We start from the raw sequence: 23,815 nt of genomic DNA on the forward strand, positions 1-23,815 counted from the left end.
CCCATGTCACCCTCTGGTCAATCCTATTTTTCTTGAAACCTTCCTAAGTCCTGTTTTACCTTTTTGAGATAAGGAAGCCGAGGTGTATGCATGTGAACATATATTTATCTGTAGCTGATTTTTGCAGGAACATATCAATACCTTTTAGTCTTCCACTAAGCATTGTGCTGTCCACAGTCTTTTCAAACTCTCTCTTCTCCATAACTGAAACAAATTTTACATCTATTATCCTGAAGGAAAAACTTAGATTTTCTTTTTCCAACTGTATTTGCATTTATCAGTTCTGAATTTGAGCTGCCATTTTCTTACCCTGCAACTCAGAACCATGGCTATCATTATCTGCTGCACTTTACAGTCAGATTTAGTTGTGACTACTCTGGTATCGTAAGTGAACTTTGTGACCTCACCATTCACCTTCTTTTCCATCTCATCTATGAATGTATTCAACAGACACGTGGACATCTGGGTGACTGGCAGTAAAAATGTTATCTCATTACTGGCTTATTTCTGCGTTGCTTCAGCAACTGGCCACAAATTGCTTTCTTAAAGCAGGACAAGGAGCTTAATCTTCATGAGTTTATGGAGACTCATAACAAGTGAAAATTTGTGTTAGTGTGGGACATAAAGGGAGATGAAGATAATTACCTCATGGAGGTAATTCCCTATGGCAATGGAACAGTCATGACCTGTTCTGCAGCCCTTATTTATCACATATATATGTTGCCCCATGTAACCTGCTTAAAAAGATACAATATTTGGTACTCAGAGTTATACAGTTGTGCTTCCCCTCCAAAGTCTGAGATGTACAAACGAAGACTTCTCTTTCCTCTGCCTGTAAATTGACTTCCAACTAGTTTTTATGAGTTGTATTTGTGTTTAGTTTTCTGTGAATAAAAAACAATTTCTGGTCTCCAATTCTGAGCATTTGTATTTGTTATCCTGATCCCTCCAGGACCACATTTCAATATGGAGACTGCATACTCCTATGCAACTTCAATTCCCAAAATTGGATGGTGAAGTTTAGCCATTACTTGTTTGGGAAAACTTTGACCATGTTTCCTGGAATACTTTTAAAATTAGGTTCCAGAAGCTCATTACCCTTTGTGTTTTTTTTTTTTTTCCCCTCCATGAAACTGTGAAGGGAGCACATTATTGAAACAATGGCATTTGCATGACCACTACTTTCTCAAAAAAACAAGTGGATTTGAAGGTATACCTATAGAAAAATTACGAGTTTCGATCTGCTATGCTCAAACTTTTAGGTAGCTTGGCTCACTAAGAAGAGAGTGACATTTGGATTGATAATTCTAAACCAATAATAACAAACAGGAATCAGAAGCAGAAGTAAAAGGGCACATGTGAGCAAGCAACAGCTGTTACTGCACAAACACAAACCAGGTTCAATCACATTCATAAAAGCATATTTCCAATAGCAAGAGCAATCTCCAAAAGCAGACATATTCATTATAAAAGGGAGAAGAAAGGTTCAGTAAGGAGCAGTGCAACCACTAGAAATGCTCAGAAATAAATGGATTTGAACTGAACTAAGGTCAGCAGAAGGGCCAAGAAAGGGGCTGTGGTCTCATCCAAAAAGCATTCAGATATTAGAAGTATCATGATAAATATCTCCAGAGACACTAAGTGACATAAAATAGGTATTAAGAAAAATACGTTCAAAGAAGTACACTGCAAATCATTATGAATATTCAATTTCAATCAAACTAAAATGAAAAAGAGTACTCAGGGACTCTGGATTTGAATCTGAAAAAACAATTAGAAGGAAAGAAAAGGAACTAAAATGAGAGAGATAATAAATTCGATCTTATAAAAAATGCAGAGAATATTAAGTAAGCTTTTCATCTGCTATATGGAAAAACATCAGGCAATGGGATTTTAAGCATCTTAATATGATTAAAATATGCTTCCTCAAGTTTTGCTGTTTATTTTGGAAACAGAGAGCTGACTGTTCACCTCAAGCTGTTCAGGATCATTTGTAAGAGAACTAGATATGCTTAAATGGTAGGAATGATAGCAGGAAAAGACAGAGTAATGTGCTTCAAGTTGTGGCTGATTTTTTAGTGTGCTAGCACTGAACAAATACTGGGAAGAAGAATAAGGTGTAACAGTAGCTTAGGACAGACAAGTCTGTTCAGATCAGTGGGGACAAAATAGCTGAATATCATAACAATGCTACTGCAGCATATTAAGTAAAAAACCACCAAATTCAAAATCACTAGTAATGTTTTGAAATTTTTTACTGCAGTTATTAACAACATGGATATTTTCCTAATCAGTTCATTGCATTAGTTAAAATAGTTCTGCAGAATTCTAACCCATTTTCATGTACATTGGATATATGAAAAACATACTCTACTCAGAAAAATGTGGATGTTTGATTTTGCTTTCTTTAGCGGGCTGATAATTTTGGTTAAGTTTATGAAGCACCTAACTGAAGGATTATTCTGCCTGGGAAGGAAATATATCTTGTGTTTTATTCTCTGTTCTTTACTTTGTCACATCTTCAATCTTAAAGGCACCTTTCAGGGAGAAGAAGAGGCTTAGAACCATAAAGGGTAAGAAATATGATTTTGTTACAAGCAAATATTGGGTCTTATTCTTAATTTCTGGTCATTTCGGGTTTTAGATATTCATAAAGAGATGTAGTTGTATGTGAAGATCTAGTGATAACAGCACAAAAATAGCAAAATAATCTGTGCTCACCTCTTTAATTAAGCTACAGGCAAGCAGTGTGGCTTTATCTGTACAATCTCCCCCACCACAAACACACACAAAATTAAAAAAAGAAGACTTGAAAATGTAGCCTACAGCTTCTAAATAATATCAAATTCTTGAAATTGTTGGAAAGTCTATGGGTATACACATTAAGATAGTGCAAAATGTTTGGTGCTGCATTTCTGGATATAATAAAATATCTATGTACAGAAATGGAATTAAAACAAAAAAATAATTATTTTGTCACAAAAAGGAGCCAAACAGATCCCTGAAACCTACTTCAGATAATATTTGCAAACTAATCAGTGTGTGGACCATTTGTATATCAGAGTTTATTTAGTTTATGTATTCAAAACTAAGACACTACATTGACACTACGACACTACTTTTAAGAGCAGAAAAAAAAAATCCTGCAAAAGGAGTCTCCTGTGTTATTTTACTTTGGATCAGGACAGTGTGTGCCCTTCTCTTGAAGGTACTGGAAAATAATGTCACTTTGGACAGATGTCATACCCCCATGTCATATCAAAAGACACACACACACACACACACAGACAGACAGACACACATACAGACACACAGACATGCACACACATTTTAATTTGTAGCTTGCTTGCACTCAAATATTCAGCAGAAGGTGGGTGCCCTCTGATCAGCATTGTGTAAGGGATACAAATCTAACTTTTTTACCCACTGCTGACAATCACTAATTTCATGTCTTTGTCCATGAAACCCTTGTTTAAAACTTTCCTAAGTTTAACTGTTTTCCAGTTTTCCATTATTTAAATACAGAAACCAATAGTATAAAGAAAATGTGCACATTCTGTCTTTGTCTTCATTAATTGAAACTTTTAACATACTTCAGTCTCTTCCACTATGTTTAAATTCTTTTTAGCATAGTGAGCTTTTTCTCTACCTCCCCCTGCTCCTCCTGCCTGCAATCTAAGAGTTTCTTATCGTCTCCTGAGTTTCTTGACAAGTAAACAAGTATGACACATTGCAAGATTTGCAGTGTCTGTTGCAGGATGAAAGACAGACAGTGGAAAAGAGGCACAGAGTAGAACTACCAGCAAGGCATTCAATAAAATCAGATTTTGCTTTTCATAGCAGATATTTTACAAATATTGGATTGCAAGATGCTATGGAACTGGAATGGTTAACATCACAAAATTAGCTACATATTAATACCTGACTTTATGTTGCTCCATTAGAAGCATCTGATTTTTTTCCTTGAATCCTTGTAGTCTGGGGAATCTCATTATTTCTCTTGAAGGACATGCTATTTTTTTCCATCCTGTATTAAGATTTATGTAGTGTTTTGTGACACTGAAGTAAACTGAGCAGTAAGCTTAAGTGAAAATAAAATGTGGATTTTTGCTGCTGAATATAATGAAGATCTAAGGAAACATGCAGGTAGTTTCAAGTTACTATGTACAGGAACATGGAAAAATATCAAAGCATCTGCTGCATTAATCTGAAACTGATTTAAAGCCCTCCCTGGGATTGACACCTCATCGAAAGATACAATCACATTTTTATAGGTATTATATTTGTAGAAACAAATGTTTCATGTCTTTCAGCATCTGCAGCTTTTCCTAAGAACTTGATGGGCCATGTGGCTTTGGAAACCTATGTAAGCCTGTACATCCAGTCCTGAGGGCACAGAGGGTCTGAGGAAACCCAGCCTGAGTTCCTCTGGCGTATACTGTGCAGCTTCTTCTGGTGTGATGGCATCTGTGCCTGCCATTGCTCCTATTTTGTACTCATTAACTTCAATTCACCTTGCACTGCAAATATTCCACATCTTCTTCCCCTTTCTTAAAGTTTCTTTCTTGGAAAAATATTACAGAAGTCTCTCTGTGTCTTTCTTAAGCTATGACCCAATTTAAAAGAGAAATAGTTGTGATATGGCTTTAGACAATGCAGGATATGTTATAGGTCTATACTAAATATTCCTCCTTTACCTTGTCAAAGCCAATCAAGCAATGACCAAAGCATTTTCTGATTGAAGTGCATGTGATTTACCTTTTGCTTCCATTTTACTTGTAATCCATTTAAACTTGGTCTCCCATCAGCCTCTCAGATTTCTTTATAGCTTGTGTTGTTACTGTAGTTGCATATGTGAAACAAATGAAAAACATTTCCTTTGCATAAAAGGATTTAAGAGTAACACAGTAAAATCGTGACAAGAGAAATTGTTCAAGGTAGTGAACACACCAATGAGATTTTGAGTATCTTACTCAAATCTGGTGTTCTAACTTCAAAAAATTGCTGCATATTGGATATGCTTCATACATGACTCTAGAGTAGATGGGAGACTAATATCTGGAAATTAATTACTTCATGAGTTTCTTTATACTTCATGATACTTTAATGAGCTTCTAAGAAACTCATTAAATTGATTAATCAATGTAATATTTTTCTAATCTTATTATTATGATCCTAATAATTTTGATTTTTGTGGGTTAAACTACAAAATTCAAGCATTCCCTAGCTGAACTGATTCAGAGAATCCACCAAGATGCTGCTTAAAACCTGCTATGAGCTGACTTGGTCTGGCTTCTCTTCTTTATGGCTTTTACAGAAACCAATGGCTTTCTTGTGCTAGAGGTCATACAAAATAACATGAAGAATCTGCTGGACCTTTCTTTTCTTTCTAAGACCTTGCAGTTCCTGTGAACAGTCAGTATCAGCCATAGAAATGTCCCACAGATTGTATCAGGAAGGATAGATCATGGCATGATTTCCTGCATGCTATTGTGTGAACTGTGCAAAGCTGACAGTTCCTTTCTCAGTTTTAGTTACTGAGACAGTAATCACCTGCATTTTATGGATTAAGTAAAACAGTCACATCTTTTAAATTAATTTTAACATCTCACAATTCTATTAGAAAAGCTTGCATAATAATTAGGTCAAATAAAAACATGGAATACACTTGAATGAAATGTGATAATTTGACCAAAGACACAAACAACTGTATTGCTATGAGTTGTATCTGCTAATACAAAAGGGTTTATAATGACTGCAACTCAGAGGCAGTGAGTTATGAGAAATGCAGTGCATTAATTGAAGCAGGAAGATTGTTGATATCCTTGGGAATCAGTCCTGTGCTTCTGTCAACCCTAACTGACCCTTAGATTAGAAGTTCTTGCTACATGTCTAGTATAGATATAATACTTAGCCCTATTTAACTTTTTTTTCTTCTTCTTTTTTTAATAGTGGGGAAGTTTGAACAGTTTTTCCAAGTCAGAACAGTGTTGTTCATATAATTAAAATTTCATGAGTTATGACTTCACTTGGTTATGTTTGAGTTGTGAAAAAGCAATACCTTTTATTGCATTCCTTTGCTTAATTAATAACATTTTCTTTGGGGAGTTTCAGTAGCATTAACCTTATATTTCTAACATACTTTCATCACAAGGTCTTATGCTTGCTTGCAGAGGTACAAGAACTACAAAGCCATCACACCAGAGACTATAAGAGGAAGAAATCAATGGAAATCCAGTCTTTTAGGCTCTGCTGCTGTGATCATTAATCACCTTCCCTTACACAGTGAGAAAAAAAATAGTTCTCAATTTAATTTTAGTACTGAATGCTAAAGAGGCATTAAGAAATGCACTTACTTCTCTCTGTTGAATATGATGAATTCTTTCCTAACGGTTTCCAAGCACTGCTGCAGGTGTACGTTCTTTAAAAGACAGCATGAATAGGTTGATTAAAAAAGATGAGAACTCATAGACAAAAATCACAACAACACAAACAACACTGAACAAAAAGGCTCATGAATGAATGCTATCAAGAGGCATTCCGAAGACTCGTTAAATTGGGCTGTGATAGCACAATCAATCTCATTCTTTTGGAAGAAGTTCCCCACAAAGATTTCCTGTGGATTTTTACATCTGATAGCTCTGGGAAGAACAGCTTGTATGAACAGTCAAAATCATTAGGAGTAGCAACATAATTTATAAAACCTCACTGGAATGATAATTCAACTCTGGAAATTATTATTAATTTTCTTGGTAGCCTTGACTGTTCTTACAATGCATCTTTCTACATGGAACATATTAGTCAAGAGTGGAAGAGACAGCTTTAACAGATTTATAAATAACAAGCCTTTTCACTGCACACTTTTCCTTTTTGGTAGTAGTAGCAAATAAATATTCTTTGTAACTATTTGTCCATGTGTGGGAAGTGATTTTTGCAACTGGCAACACTTTTTCATACTTTAAATGAGCATCTGAGATAATCTTAAAAATTACTATATCTTAAAGATCGTTGTTATTATTTGACTGAAATTAATGGTTGCATTTAATCTTGCTTTGGAGATGATTTATGCGATGTATAAAATGACAGACAGAGAGGTTGAGTCTATTTTCAGAGGTGATAAAATAGACCTTAACTGAATTTGCCTGTTAGAGTGCAAACAAAATGCCACTGACTGCAGTCACAGTCCCCATCTTACCAGTGGGCAGGTTTCCTTAGCTCCATCTTTGGATTTGTTTTTGGCAAGTCGCTTTTTCTTTTTATGGAGAGGCTTGGACTCTAAAATCATTTCTTCAAGTTCAAATGTGGGATCACAGTTCAGTCTTCCTTTCTGGTACAAAAGGATTCAAAATTACTCTTTGAAGCATTATTGTTTGGGTTTTTTAAATTTGCCTGGGAAATGTTAACAGCAGTAATAATGAACCAGCTCCTCAATCACATCTATAAAATGAAAACTGTCTTTTTAGGCTTGGAGTGACGCTCAAAGTTTAAATAAGGGAGATAAGATAAAAACCATATTATAAAGCAATCATAAAGAGTTAGATCCTCTTCCTAGTTATAAACAGATATATTTCTAGAGCAACTAAAATTATGTTACCCCAGTAAGAGAGATTCATCTGACGCAGGGTCTTCATGAGAATATCACTTAGTGCTGTAGACCATAGATGACACTGGTAATAGTGCAGAAGAGATGGGGAGTACCTCTAAGACCTTGTTAAAATCTGATTTTCTGAAGTGTTGGAGTGGATTCATTTACTTAGATGCTGCCCATGAGAACAAAGGAAGGAGCAGGCTTGTTTTGGTTAGCAGCATTTACATAAAAAAGGGTTCACAGTATTATAGAATCCCTAGTTAGAAAGGATCTCAAGGATCATCTGGTCACACTTTTCTGGGCAAAACCACAGTCCCCGGTCTGGACAAGATGGCCCAACAACCTGTCCAGCTGAATCTTAAGAGTCCAGTTTTAGGGAATCCACCATTGTCATGGGCAGATTATTGAAATGGCTGATTGTTGTTGTGAAAAATTTTGCTCTTATGTCCAACTGGAACCTTCCCAGGAGTAACTTGTACCAAATGCCCCTTATCTTTTCCATGTAAAAAGGGAGTGTCCATCTTTGTAGGCAATCTTTAAGTAATGGGACATGGTGATAAGTTCTCCCCTAATCCTTCTGTTCTCAAGGCTCTACAAGCCCAGACAATGGCTTTTGGCCATTCATTTTGGCCAATAGGCTTTTATGGCCTATTTCCCACTCTTCTGATCATCTCTGTGGCCTTTGTCTGGACCCTCTCCGTCCTGTCCACTTCTTTTTGTGTGGTGGGGGTCAAACTGAACGTAGTATTCCAGGTGTGGCATGGCAAGTGCTAAGTGTGGCAAAGACTTATTTATCTCTGCTGGTCATGCACTTGTTGATGCAACTCAACATCCCGTTGATTGTTCTTTCTTTGCCATGGCAGCACCCTGGTCACACACTGAGCTTGCTGTCCACCTCGATGTCCAGAGCTGCTGGAGCTGTTCCTCAACTGGCTGAGGTCCCAGCCTGTGCTACATCCCTGGACTCTGTTTTCCCAGGTTTAAGACCTCACACTTGTTGAACTTTATAAGATTCTTGTCAGCCCACTCCTACAAAGGTGTTTCTTGAGGGTAGTTGTCTTAAAGTGTCCACTTCCCCACTCAGTTTGGTATCATCAGTGGACTTCCTCAGGGAACACTTAATCCCACCATCCACTTGTTAAGGTATTAAGCAGTATCAGACCCAATATTGATCCCTGTGTGGCAGGCTGTCAGTTTGAGAAGGAGCAGTTTTCACCTCCCCCTGGGTGCAGCCCATCAGTCAGTTCCCCACCCATTACACGGATTACTTTTCTACATCATGACACATACATTCCTCAAAAAGGAGGCTGTGGGAAACTGTATCAAAAACCTTAGAGAAATCCAAGTAAACAATGAGAACCATTCACCCCATATCAACTGAGCAGGCTACTTTATCATTGAATATGATAAAGTCTGGAAAGTACCAATTGTCCTTGGTGAGTCCTTGTTGACCTTTCCCAATCAGATGCTTCATTCTAATCTATTATTCTTTTTCAATTCTAGCCACTTTATTAAGGTTCTCCTTACCCATTACACCACACACATTACTTAAATATTTTGGATTCTCCATTAAAAATGTTGCATTAATTTGTGATGCTTGAATAAAATTTTAAGATTCTTTGTTATCTTATGATACTTTGTTAAAAGAAAGTTTACCTCTGGGACTTCTGAGAGTTCAATCACACCATTGTCACTGCCAAGGTGGAAGTACTAAAATAAGTCATATATAAATGACAGATATTTTTAGTAACCAAAGACACTAAGCAGTAAAATCACATCAGAAACCACTTGTATAATTCGTGGTGTCCTACAATTAAACATTTGGTTAAGAGATCACTCCATCATTTTTATTTCTAGCAAATTCTGTACTGTGAGAGCATAATATTTAGATATCTGATGCCCTTTCCTGCATATTATCCAGCCAGCTTTAGTAGAACATATTTGTTTTATATTAGTGGCAGTTTACAGCTTATTTATAAACATTAATAAACAAATAATTCCTTAGGTTTCACCAATATGAGTTCCTTCCTTGAGCATCCATAGTTTTTAGATTTGACTGAGTACTCAAAAAATATAAAACTTTAATTCTGAAGCTTTAAAAGTAAAAACAAATTATATTTTAAAAAAACTTACAATATTTTGACTCTGAGCTGAAAATGAAGAAACTAACTAAGCCATAAATAAACACATGTGTGCTAGTTAAGTAAGATCTATGTTTATGGAATCATAATATAGGAGAGAAATTAATCTATGGGACATTGCTCCCATGGGCCTCCCATGTGCCCTCCTAGCTGCAGAAGGCAGACAAGCTCCTGACTGTCATGGCAAGCTGTCAAAATTTATAAAACTCTCTGTTTTCAAAATGTTCTGCAGGTCAAAGGGTCCCAATTCACCTTCTCACCAAAGGCTGAAAATCAAGAAGTATTTTGTTGTGTTACCCCAATTAATCAGTGAAAGTTTTGCTGGTGCTACAAATAGAAACTTCCTGGAAAGCGTGCGACTAAACTTGGTCTCATGAAACAGCAAATTTTCTATAAACAGAAATGTTGGGCTAGAAAAGACACTTTGATTCTCACCTCACTGTTTTTCCTGACACACTTGATTGACCAGGTGGAACAAGCTCTGCAATATCAGACTCTTTATAGAAGAGTCTGGTAGAGCTTGTGAGGAGACTTTCAGATCAATCTGGATAGATAAATGAAAAATTTTACTCCTATTCCCTTTCAAATGTAGAATATTATTTTGCTTCACATATTAGAGATCTTCCCTTAGTTTTATAGATGACTGCCAAAACACAAATAAAGTGAATCCAAATGTGAAAAGAAAAGCTGTATTTGCAGAGTCTGAGACTCTTGGAACCCCATGTATGTTGTGTCTTTGGGTATGGGGAACTGGATCGCGCTGTGTTGTGAAGTTTTCCACATGCTGACAGCTGTGGATTAAACTTTTAGCTGGGAGTAGGAAGTGTAAATAATAGGTTGAGTTTTGCCTGAGAAGCAAGCCCACATCTCTGATATCTCAAAGAGCAGCCCTAACTTGAAAAAAGGAAAAGAGGAAAGTCAGTCTCCACTCATCCTGTAGATCCACACACCAGGAGAATGGAGTCCACTGGGCCAAGAGGGAGCTTTGTTCTGCATTGCTTTGCTTAGGACAGAGACCTGAGAGTGTAGGGGAGGATCCTGGCATGGCACAGCAATTATTTCAACTTCATGGACATCAAGTAAGAGTTAAAGAGCCATGGCCTGCTAGATATGACATTCACCTCTCCAATTTTTCTCTTGCACTTGAATTGAGCTGCAAAGTGAAAGGAAGGAATTTCCCCACAGATGAACTTTTCTCTGGAGAGCTTGTAAGAGGAGCCTGCTTTCCCTTCTGTGCTCCTGCTGTGCTCCTGGTCTTTCTCCCAGTTCCCTGAGGCAGACCCTGCTTGTCCACTCACTTCTCCTGCAGGATGTTGCCTCCAGAGAGGGAACAAGAAGAGAGGTGCCAAGAAGCCCGGCAAACATGGGGAGCAGTGTCTTGGCAACACACCTGGCTACCTTTGCTCCATTAGGCAATGCTCTCTCACCTTCAGCTTCTGAGGGGTTGGATCCTGTCCCCATCATGTTTATCATGAACTCTAACATACACCTGGATGAAGACAGGGTTGTACCTATTCCGCCTTCCTCATCTTTATTGAAAGTTGTACTAAAAAACCCCCAGAAACAAACCTTGGTCTGCTACAGATATGTTGTTGGATAATAATTATAGTCCAACATGACTGAAAAAAGCGAAGCAGCATATTAATACCACAGTCATTCCTTTTTATTCATGGTCCTCAATTACATTGAACTTGAAAATGATCAAAAAGGAAATATCTAGAAAATACCCACAGAACAGGACCACAGTAAAAATGAAACCACCATATTTCCTCACAGAATCAGAATGTTTTATTGCAAGAAACTGTCACAAAGGAAATAGGTCAGCCTTTTGGAACACTATTCTTTAAGTGAAAAAGTAACAGCATACTGGGATGTTAAAAGGCTTAACAAATGTTATTCAAGTGTCCAGCTTTCGCAGCCACAACAGTCTTCCTGGTATTCCTTGTCTCACAGCTAATTCTGACAATCATTTGCTCTACCAGCTGAAATGTAAAGTCTGGAAAAAGTTTTATTTGAAAAGGAACTAAAAGTGAACCAAGGTTAATTAGGTTTTTTTTGTGATCTATTGAAATGGGACAAATTTTCCCTCAGCTGTGACTGAGTAAATGGAAGTAGAATCCAACATAAATCATTGAAGAGCAATAAATACAAGCATAAACAAATAAAACACCAGTGATAATTAAAATCAGAAATTACAAACATTATTCACCTGGAATATTGACTTACATTAGGAACAAAGCCTGGGGTCACAGCTTTCTCTAGAACAGCATCCCAGTTGACATCAGCTAGGTATGGAGAGTTTTGGATGTCTGCAAGACTTGACAGGCGGCACTCCGGGTCCTTAGAGAGAAGCTGTGATCAAGCACAAGGTATTTTCTAAGGGTCTGGATGCCATATAGAAGAGTATATGTATCACACACATAAATTGTATGATACATATTTTAAATAAGAAAATGGCTAGGGAATCTTCTAACAGATGCTAGAAAATCCAAATTAAAAAAAAAAATAAAAGTAATAACTCATAGGATATGAGTACTGTTTAATTGCCACCAGATGGCTGTTGCAGGCATGAAGTGTATAAATGCATTAGCATCAAAAGTCTGCTTACAAATACACAAGAGTCCACGAGAAATGAAACATCACAGATCAATGCCTCCTAACAATTTGTATTTTCTCTTTAATTTTTTGGAAGCTGAGCATCCTGGCAGCAATTAAAATTATCCACCTCACTGCTCAATCTATTGAAAACAAAATTGCTAATTGCTGCAAAAGATATATTTTTATTACTCTATTCATACATTCACAAATATTTCCTGTTCAAGTATCAATATTGATGATCTGAAATACCTAGAAGAGACAGATTATCTTTGCGGTGTGGCCAGACAATTAAAACAAACAAAAACTTTGATTTTAGGAAGAAAACTATTTTTAGGGTCAGATGCATTCAGAAAGAGCCCTGCCCTGCAGCTTAGTGATGTTTACAGCAAAGTGGCTCTTTTTGCAATTATAGCAACATGGGACAGGAAGAGATACAGCTATTTTAATTTCTAATCTCCCTGTCTGGAAATTGCAGCAGAAATTCAGAGGGCAGAGTGGTCCTTCCTTCCATATATCCATAGCTGGGGGGAAATGGGGCCAGAGCACAGACAAGAAATTACTGATCCCCAGACTTTTACTATCATTAGTGAATCAGCTTTAAAATAAAAGAAATATTAAATTTTTACTTCTTTGAAGCCATGAAAAGCCCAAGCCTAAACTTAAGAATATTGCACCTTCTGAAGAGAAAATACCACACCACTCACTTTCAGAACAGCCTAGAAATAAGCTCTGGTGTCTTATCCTTGAAATGTTGACTAGGTAATGAGTGTGTTTATCTGATGCCTTTTCCATTGCTGGAGAGGCTTCTGGAAGAGAACAGAGGACAGAAGGTATTTGTGCTTTCTTACCTTTTTCAGTAGTGCTATCATGCCCTTGCACCATGTGGATGAATAGTGAACTCTTTCCATCTTGAACATGCTGAGTATCTCATCAATGGGGGTGGCTGAATGAATTTCATAGGGCCTCTGGGATAAAGTTAAGTCAATATCAAGTCAGCAAGAATGGATAACAGAGTGCAGACTATTTACATTTTCCTGAGCTCAGTATTGCTTATCTTGAAAAAATCAAAACCACAAAAACATCTTATAACAATTTTGAGTCTAATCCTTTGTATGTGTGCTTTTCTTTGGTTGTAATGAATGCAATTACTCATAGATGCATTTCCTCTGTAAATTTTTCTCTCATGAAAGGAAATATCAGGTAAAATGAGATTAATAAATAATTTTGTTCCTTGGGCATACTATGCAAAATGTGGACTATTTACTATTTTTTGCTTGTAATACTAGTGATCAGCTCTTGTGACCTAAACCAACAAAATCAAAAAAAGAAGTGGCTGAGAGGAGCTTTGTCATCCTAATTTTACTGAGTAGTAGATAAAGAAACTAAAACATCCTTGCAACAGTCTGTGTCAGAATCACAGTCAAATTCCAAATTCCAAATTCCAATCCTTCTCCTTTGCTTTTTTAAAAATCCAAAATTAGCACACTACATGGAAGTGCTTGTCATATATCTGCAGTGCCTAAATTCTTCTACAGATGAAGAAAAGCTCTGGTCTTTGCAGTGCTTTGTTAATGAAGTTTTCTCTGATTTATCTTTTGTTACATGCAGAATTTGGAAATAAAATACTACATATAAATTTATATTCTTGTTATTTTCTTCTTATGTGCACATACTCATATGTTTGAAGCAAGTTGTTATAATAATACTTAATGAATTTTTATAAACAAGGACAGAGAGTGGATTGCTTGTGAATTAAGTTGTACCCAGCAGGTGATAAATATGTGATATGAGATCTGCAGTTTAATGCCATCCTAGCAGCATCCTTGCAGTATTAATGCATCATAATTCATAAACAACATACAGTTACCTATTAATCCAATATCCTGAACAGCAAAGGGCAGACGCTCATTACCTTGACTAAGAACTGAATCATCTCTTGACTTTTGCTAGTATTGATGCCTTAAGTTTTAGCTTTCATATTTTTCAGATTATGTACTGCAGTGGTATGTAACTTTGAACTTCATATAAGGTGTTAGCAGCCTTTTCCAGCCCAATAACCAAGAACACCATTGCAGCTTCAGGCCCAAAAAGTGTAAAGAGCAAATTGAGGAGAGAAAACTGGGAGGATGGGACTTCATTACCTGAAAGTGTAATTGGGAAATTAACCCCATTATGTAACTGAACCAAAACTTATAAAAGTGTGAGAACTCGTGACTGGTCATCCGTCTTGGGTGGAGCCATGGCTGGGCCTTTTTTCTGCTCAAAGTGCATCCTTTGAAGGCCTTTTTAATAAATATCTACTTTATTCCTTCAACATTCTCTAGCCTCTGTTCTCGGTACGCTCTCAGTATGTTACTGGTAGCAGATTATAATTTAAGAATATTTCTAGGTGGTAGTTATCTAATCTGTCAAGGAATTGGAGTCACTCTTCATAAGGACCCAGGACATATTGTTATTCTGGAAAGATTCATGCACATATTTAACTTTCATATGTATGAAACCAAGTGCATTTCAAGGCACTGGGATGCTCTAAAAATAAATTCAAGGAGGGTCTAAATCTTTTTGCTTTGATTCACATTCAGTTAGCCTATGGTCATTTAGCTATACCATGTCCATAAGAATTCAACAGGACCTAAATGTCTACTTTAAATACATATTTTTTCTGAATTGGGTCCAAAATTTTAATTAGAATACTCTGCCATATGCTTTTCCCTGCGTGTGGTAATGTTGCCATGAAACAGCTATTAAAAATGAAATTCGTACATGCTTGCTGTCACCTAGAAGCAACCTACTGCTGACTTAACTTGATATGACAATATGATCAATAGGATTATTGAAACAGAATTTACACCAATTGCAAATGGCAACTATCTCTAAAATTAGCAACTATAAGGAATTTTGAATAACTAAAAGTTTTTCTATTAAGGATGTTTCTGTCCATGCCTTTTTCCTGACAGGAAAGTCCCTTAAGTTTCCCTTATTTTCAGGATTACTAGCATTCAAGAATCTTGATTTTTTTGAGATTTGCAGAGGTTTTATTTTTTTTTGTTAGTTAATTCAAACTATAAATGGCCATTATAAGTTTGGTGTTTTGGGGCTCTTCATACCTCTATCTCCCCTGTTTTTCAGGCATTCAATCAGCTCAATGGTCCTATTCCTTCAGTTCTATTTCGTGGAAAAAGAAAAAAAATGTGGTTCGCTTTTGTTCAGGATTTTTTATCAAAGTTTTTTGTTAATTGTTCACATTGCAGTGAAAGTCAGAACCTGGGAATCCCACCTACTACTCATTCCTTCACTTTGCCTCTACTGAATTTATGGTATATACATTTACTGTAGGCATTTTAGCAGTTGTCTATAGCTCAGGAACAGACTGACCTGTGGCACGGTTTACATCATACACTTTAATTGCAATTTAATTCCATGGACTTTATGAAAAGATCAATATTTGATGCAAAACTGCATGAATTTGCTTTTTTCTTGATACCTTTTTTATCAGCAGCTCGATAAGGAGAAAAATGTTGGTACTACTTATTGAGAAATGTTATCTGTACTATGGGTGACCAAAAAATGGTGCAGAAAGCTCTGTACTGGACATGGCACGCTCCTGTATCTAAAGGCTCATTTCAAGCGGAATATGCATTTGGCTGCCTAGCAGTGGAGAAACTTGAAATGTCTGGAATGCCTTGAGCAGCAGAGGCAAATAAAAACAAAAATTCAGCTCAATGGAAAACAACTCGTTTTTACTCATTTTTCTTTTATTTATCACCTCTTGAATTCAGGCTATCAGAGTCATAGGCTATGCACAGCTCCAAGGCAGAAAATCAAATTTGTGATGTTTTTTTATTTCTAATACTCCTTCCTTCCTTGCCTCCTGCCTCTCCCATGCAGTAGCACACACCAGCTCCAGCTGCAGAAAGCCCTGTGTCCTGTGGCTCTGCCCCGTGCACAGCCTCCTCTTTGCCCAGGGCTGCTGCTGCTGGGTGGGCTTCTCCGAGCAGCCCATGTTCTTGGTGGCACTGGGGCTGTTTCCTTGCTGCTGGACAGGGAGCTGTGGGAGCCTGGAGGAGCAGGGGCTGCGTGCCTGCAGGCTTAGCTCACAGCCTTGTGTGCAAACTGTGCCTCCATGGCCATCTGCTGCTCTGGCAGATGGGGCTTTGGAGCTCGCTCTTGTTGAGACAGCAATGTGCCTCGAGTTAAGCACATTTCCTCAACCTGCTTCTTCCCTGTCATCACTCGTGTCATTTTAGACCTTGTCTAGACTAGGAAAATATAGAAAATGTGCACCTTTCCCTTGTCCATACAGTGGTGTGGGCTGCCAAGCCATCCTTTGGTTTGCTCAGTAGCCAAGAGCTTCTCTTCAGGAGAAAACAAGCAGTTGGCTTGGGTGACTTGAGCAGGTTTGGGTGGGAATGTTTTTATTTAAAAAAACAAACAAACAAAAAAAAAACAAACAAAAAAACCCCAAAACAACAAAAAAACCCCACAAAAATGATTCAGTCTCAACTTTGCTTTGTTTCTAGCCAGACTGACCTTTCAGGAAAGACTGTGTGGATCCTGGCTAATGGATATCCTTCTATATAATTTTTCACTTATTAAAGTGAATTTGTCACATCAAAGTGATCTTTTGTTCTTAGCCTTGGGAGTTCAGCTTTCATTAACAATCATTCATTGCTCTCCTTTCTTGGAGACACTCACTGGTGAAAGGGTTGATATAAAACCATCAGAATGTTCTCTTAATTCTGTTAAGTGCAGCTACATCTACCATCTTGACTAGGAATGAGGATGTATTATGCTTATCACTGCCAGACTTCTCTATTCCAGGAAGAATGGCAGTCTAAAAACTCCCTAAGGTTTGAGAATTATGGTAGAGAAAAATCAATAATAAAGGTTATTTTGTTGGTTTTCTTAAGAAAAGTGTTTAAATACTCCTCTACTTTGAGAGATTAAACAGTCTTTGCATGGAAGAGATCTTTGTCTCAGGAGCATGACTTTTGTTATTTCTATGGAAATACAAAAATAGATTGGCCAAATTGTAGGCTTTTGAAAAATGTAGGTTCTGAAGTATAAATATGAAGACACTCTGAAATTAAATTTTCCATTTAAAAGTATGAATAATGACTATTCTTTATTTCTATTTTCCTTTATCTGTCATCCTACATGAAACTGTGAGATCTTTGTGGGATGGATTGTCTGGCAAGACAAGGTAGAAGAACTGTGTTAGTGTCATAATATAAAAAGGCATACTGCAATGCAATAAAATTTCCTTTCCAAAACAGGCATGAAAAATAATTATAAAAACCCCAAACAGCTGCTTTAGCTACGTCATCATCCTGAAATAGTACCTTAATTACTGTTTTCCATGGAGAATAGTAAATATTTAAGCAACTGACTGAAATCCTTTGAACCAAAATGGAAAGAATTTTCTAAAAGAATTTTCCATTATCTTCTGTGATATTTGACTATGCTCAGGAAGATTTTTCATTAAGCTTATTCACATAATTGATTGGATAAGAAACAAATGCACTGGCATATAAGCATTTTCTGTAGTTGGGCTAAGCATCTTAGGATATTACATTAGATCTCTCATGGTATTAAGAGAATCGAAGATATAATAGAGTCTGAAGTAACTCAACTTCTATTTGAAAAAAAAATCATTGTTTGCAATTCATCATTATAAAGAAGCCATTAAACATTAGGCCTTTCCTTAGCCAAACTGAGGCAAATTTTCATAATATATTTGAGTATGGGGTGAAACTTTACCCAGCATGCTTTCAGCTGGGAAAGAACCAGGACAGCATTCCTGACCTGGGCCTTGTACACTCAAACTTTTTCCTGAAGAGTGTCCTCAGGGGCACTCTTGATATTTTTGTTAGATAACAACAAACTCCATCATTCTTACCCAGCCCCTCAGTAATTCATATGCTGTAATTCCTAGCGACCACCAGTCTACCGGGTATGAGTATCCTGGACCTCCATCCATAAAAGCCTGGAACACTTCTGGAGCTAAAATAGTAAATCAAATAGAACAAAAAAGCATTTCATTAAGGTTAGACTACGGGTATTATTTCATAGCTGAAAAATGAATAAGGACTCAGCAGTCTGGAATTAAATAGATTTGGAAGCATAGCATTTTCAGGGTGTAGTTTCAGTGCCTTGTTTTACTGATAACAACCAACCTTTGCCAGTCAGGGTATTTCAAAAGTCAGTAACTTCATATATTAATTCTTACCTGGTTCATTTAAATTTTAAGTTACGTGAATAAAATAAGTAATAGGAGGGGTATTCTTAGTCTGAAGTGTGACTTAAAATGTTTAGGGTAATGTAAACATTTTATGGGAAAAATATCTGTAAGTGAGGTGATTCTTCATGATTGATGAAGGGATTGAATGTGGTAGATCTCATCCTTATTCTACATTTGGATAGAACTAATTGAAGAGGTTTTAAAGGTATTCAACTATTACATCGACATAGGAAAATGGTACTTAAATAGAAATCTTGAGACTGATTTTATGATGTGAGAAACTGTTGTGACTGGAAGAAAACACAGTCAATGAAGTCATGACTTCCACAAAAGTAACTTCCGTGGAGGAAAGAATTTTTTTTAAAACAAGGATCTACTTTGTCTAATAAAAAACTGTACTAAATCATGCCACTGTAATTTCTTCAGAAAACCAGATATAAGTAAGAGTGCATATGAAATGAAATGAAATGAAATTAAAACGTGGTCATGGTTTTCTAACGATTTAACCGCAGAATCTCAGTACACTTTGTGAAAACAGCACTTTCACTGGAGATTTTCTAAATCAACACTAAAATTTTCTAAACAACACTGTCCCCAGCCATAGCATCATGCTAGATTCCGATTAGCACGTGAGCCTCTTCTGACCATGATACTGAGTCTAATGTACCATGCTACCCTTTACCCTTCTTGCCATGGCCTCATTTTGTGACACGCACACTGCAGTGAATGATATAGTCTGGTCACACTCCTGACTAGCACTTTGGGAGTTGACTATTTACAGCATTTAGAGATGCACCTTTAATAAATGGAAAGGCATTCCTTTTAGAGTTTTTGCAGTCCTTTCATTATGGATGGCAACCTAATAATTTACAACTCCAGACCTGACTTCAGAAAGTCTTCAAGAAACGAATAGAAAATTTCAGCATTCATTCATTCATTAGTTATGACAAAACTCTAATCTATTGAACAAAAAGCAGTGAATGTATGAAAGTAGTCTTATGCTCTTTGACCAGCAGGACCATGTCCAAACATGTTTGGTGTGAGATCTGCAGGCACCTAAATAAACACGTTTTCTGGAATACATGTTTTTGGAGAATAGATGACCAGTGGATCTCTGGCAGAGGAAAACTTGTGCTGTGATCGAGTGTGACATAAAACAACAATGCCATAAGAGTCATTACACTGAATTCACTCTGTCTCACCTCCAGATGACACAGCTTCCCTTGGCATGCTATATCTTCACATGTATTTTAACTCTTATTTGCATGCTGCTGGTGTGTAGGCACATCTTATAGGTGTGAAGTCTAGCAGATAGGTGGTGAGAACATAAGCAGGTATTTTATTACTTCAGTGGATCAATGTACTTAAACTGCACATCAGGCACCAGACTTATATTTTGAATATCACCATAGGAACCTTGTAGTGGAGGTTTACACCATGCCTAGATGATGAACAATATCTCATTACAGAAAATAGCCTTTTGGCATTTTTACTGAGCTGTACAGGTATAATACTGATTTCACTATTCCTTTTATAGCTTTAGCATTTTAATAATGAGACAAATCGCTATCTGATTTCTGTGAGATAGAGGTACTTTATTGATGTAACCTATGACATTGCCAGAAAAGTGCAGCTGTTTTGCTAATTTAGTGACTGAGCTATTGACTTATATTTTATTAATTTATTAATTATATTTTATTTTATTATAATATATTTAATTTAATGTAATGTAATTGTATTTTTTCTAATTTTATGTGATTTTATTTTATGTAATTTTGTTTTATTTTTTTAAAATCTTCAAGGTCAACTAATCCTACATTAAGAAGATCAGCAGAAAATGCTTCCTTTTGCCCTGGAGTTTTGAAGCTGTTTTCTCACCTTAAGCCGATGGCATTCTTAGGTCAGAATATGAGCAGTTAAGCTCCTGATTTTTAAAGCAGAAAGCCCCTTTTTGCCCACTTTACCAGCATTATTTTCAGTCCTGCTGAATGCCTCTCTGCATTTCATCAACTCCAGTGAAGCCGTTGTAAACACTCTTCCCATGAGGGGGGACTGGAAGAGGGTGCAATATGATTTGCAGAATCCCATATACAGGCTTTTTCTCAGGGTAAAGTATCAACCAAGTTGAAGCAAAAAGACCTTTCTCTAGTTTGACAAGGCTGTTAAATACCCATTCCACTCTAAGCTTGTGCTTAATGTGTCTAAAATTCTTTTTGAACAGAGACATTAGGTGCAAATGAAGGGCTCCGGGCCATGTGCAGACTTCTGGAGTTTGCCTGCTCATTCAGAAACAGAGCATGATCTTAAGAAAGACAGCAGACCCTCCAAGTCATGAAATTAGCCAAGCTCTGAAGAACTAGAGCTATGAAATACAGAATACAATATTGGGTTTTGCTGTAAGAAATGACTATACTTGGAGAACAAATTTAGAGTGCAAATTGGTTAGGGTAAAAGCAAATAAAAACTCTGAAAGAGAAGATGAAATTCTGCATTGATTTTCTTTAACATTGTTACTTAAATTATCTACCTGTAATCTTCTGAAATTTGAATTTGATCCCAGGGTCAGCCTGGACAGCCATCCTGCAGCCTGCTCTGGGTAGATTCTTCTAAAGGATGATCAGATTTGAGCTTACCAGCTTGGAGCAAGGGCAACAGCTCTGCAGTGTGCACCCATTGTGAACATATCCTCTCTTGCCATAACAGATTTAGGATGAGAAGAATACTCCATCTTTTACCCCCATGCATCTACATAGGCAGAAGTAATCTGCCTTCAAGAATTTGTGTGAACAAGAGTGAGTACCTGCAAAAACAAGAGTTTTCGTATCTTTTTCCTTTAGCAGTTTCCACTGAACAAAGGCTTTTCAGGAAAATAAATGGGTTTAACATTGGGTTTGATCCTGCAGTTTGTTTTGGCCAAGAGCTGTAGTTACAATCACGTGCACTTAGGGGAAAGGCAGTGGATGTTTGCGTGGCAGAAGCTCAACTTTTAAACAGTGAAGATAAATCAATAGCAACTCTAGCAGCAAGAGTGAACAAAGAAAATAGAGAAGTGTTGCAACTGGTAGATCCCACAGATCCTCACACCTCCCCTGACCCAATTTCTTTGACGTGAGGGAGAGCTGCATATTCCTAGAGCTGCCTGAAGAATGACTCAACAGCAGGAGCCTGGTCCAGCCTCACCGCTCACCCTGCTTTGAGCAGAGTTGGAGTAGGGGCTCCTGGGGGCCCTGCTATCACGAGTCACCCCACAATCCTGTGATCCTAATGAAGCTCAAGCAGCCAGCTCCTCACAGCACATCTAAGTGGGGTGACAGAGGCCACAAAGCCTCAATGGGATCTTTACAGCTTCTTTCTCTTGGCAGTCATCATGAACTGCATTGGCTCTTCACCTCTGCTCAGATGCTCAGATGCTCAGCTCCTGGAAAACCTGTCACCCAAACTACTGTGAACTTTTAAAAGTCTGGAACTCAGAAGCAATGCAGTCTTTTTGTTTGGCTTATTTCTTTCCATGTTTCCCAAAGGGTGATCTGACACCTTTCATGCAACTTTTTGAAAATGACAAAGAAACACTTTTTAAATACCAATGCCAGTCCAAGATGGGACATCTGTACTAATTTTAAAAGAGCAAATAGAATCAGGAATGTCTCTTTGTCTTATATAATTATGAGTAATTGCACATACTAACTTTAGCAACTAGCCAAGCTAAAAGTTATTCTATTGTTTCTTTTCTGCATCTATATTTTTCTCTTAACAATACGCTTTCAAGATTTTATTGTTTACCTGCTTTACTTTCTTGAAAAGTTATATAAATGAATCCACATTTGTACTGTATTGTGTACTTCAGTGCATTTCTTGGTTGTCCCCGATACAAATTTACAGGCAATAATTTTTTACAGCCAATAAATTAAAATAAATCCTCTTCAGAGATGTATCTTTTGATGCTTTTGCACTGCACCTTTTTAATAATGCCATATTACTGCAGACTGTAGGAAGTAAATAAATGGTTATATGTGTCTAAAATAAAGCCATACTAGAGGACAACATATGAACAAATTGAATATGAAAGCAAATCTACTTGGTCTGCATCCATCTCAGAAGCAATGGCATACTGGGTTATCCTTACTCCTGTTCTGCAGGTCTGTACAAAAATGAGTAATTTCTGACAAATCCATTCAAGTATATAACTATCCACTGGAATTTTCATACCAGTCATATGATCTGCAATGCGAATTATGTAGATGAGAAATCTCATATTGTATGCATATTTCTCTAGAGATCTGTAACACAAAGTTATAAAGATGGAAATTTTATGTAGCTGGTTGGTAATTCTCTACCTTTATTTGTCGAAAGACATTAGTATTTAACAATATTATTCACAAGCTTGAAATAAAATACATTATCAATGTAAATGCAAGTAATGCTAAATCAAATTTTCACTATATTTTCTTGTTGTAAAAGTCCATTTTCTACAAAGAATAAAATGTTTTAAGTAGGGTTTCTTAAAATTTGCTGAGTATTCATTAGTATCACAACTTCATAAATTGTAAGTGCTCTGGGTCTCTGAAATTCAGACTATTTTTAATTTGGTCCTCAAAGATGAGTTTGAAAACGTTGTTGATGAAAAAATGATCAGTCTGAGGTCTGTCTCTTGTGATTGGCAATCAGAATAGCTGCTAATTTTTCTGATGGAGCATCTACATGCTAACAAATCAGTCTATTTAAGCAATAACTTGCAAGTCAGTCTTGCAAGATGGATTACTCTAAGGAGCTGACTCTCTATGAAAAGCTAAATGTTGCAAATTATATCTGGTCATCAGTTCCTGCACAATGTCCACTGCCAGTGTTATATTCAGTGTTTCTCATATTGATGAGAATCTGAAAATTAAAAAACAAAAAACCCTCAAGAAAAACTAGTGGGTTTTTTTTTTTGTTTGTTTGTTTGTTTTTTGTTTTTTTTTTAAACGATCCAGTTCAGGTGCTTATGTCCAAAACATTTCTTAAGAATGAAATCCCTGACATTGCTCATCCAGTTGTCTAGCTACAGCTCTCTGATGTCTATTTGCATCTCAGCAGAGACCCTACATGTCAGTAGGGGGAATCAGAGGTTTGTGGTTTACTGGGAGGGGTTGCAAAGCAACACACTTTGCTGTAGTCATTGCAGCAAAACATACTTCAGTGGTGTAGGTTTTATTGCAATGCCAGTGATTTCAGATTAGAAAATGCATTCCAGTGTCATTAACTGAGATT

At 36.9% G+C, this 23,815-nt stretch overlaps 1 protein-coding gene across 2 annotated transcripts in view; it reads right to left on the reverse strand.

Moving 5' to 3' along the window:
• Nucleotides 1-23,815, reverse strand: part of STK32B (serine/threonine kinase 32B) — a 156,678-nt gene that overhangs the window by 10,253 nt on the left and 122,610 nt on the right. For both annotated transcript variants that reach the window (XM_062493372.1, XM_062493373.1), the window contains 5 exons: nucleotides 18,227-18,330; nucleotides 13,176-13,292; nucleotides 11,956-12,081; nucleotides 7,196-7,327; nucleotides 6,357-6,421 (listed from right to left, as the gene is read on the reverse strand). In XM_062493372.1, the coding sequence (XP_062349356.1) occupies nucleotides 6,357-6,421; nucleotides 7,196-7,327; nucleotides 11,956-12,081; nucleotides 13,176-13,292; nucleotides 18,227-18,330 (544 nt within the window). The remainder of the gene's footprint in view (nucleotides 1-6,356; nucleotides 6,422-7,195; nucleotides 7,328-11,955; nucleotides 12,082-13,175; nucleotides 13,293-18,226; nucleotides 18,331-23,815) is intronic.

This window comes from Cinclus cinclus, chromosome 5 (genome assembly GCF_963662255.1).
Source record: "Cinclus cinclus chromosome 5, bCinCin1.1, whole genome shotgun sequence".
Classification (NCBI taxonomy): Eukaryota; Metazoa; Chordata; class Aves; order Passeriformes; family Cinclidae; genus Cinclus; species Cinclus cinclus.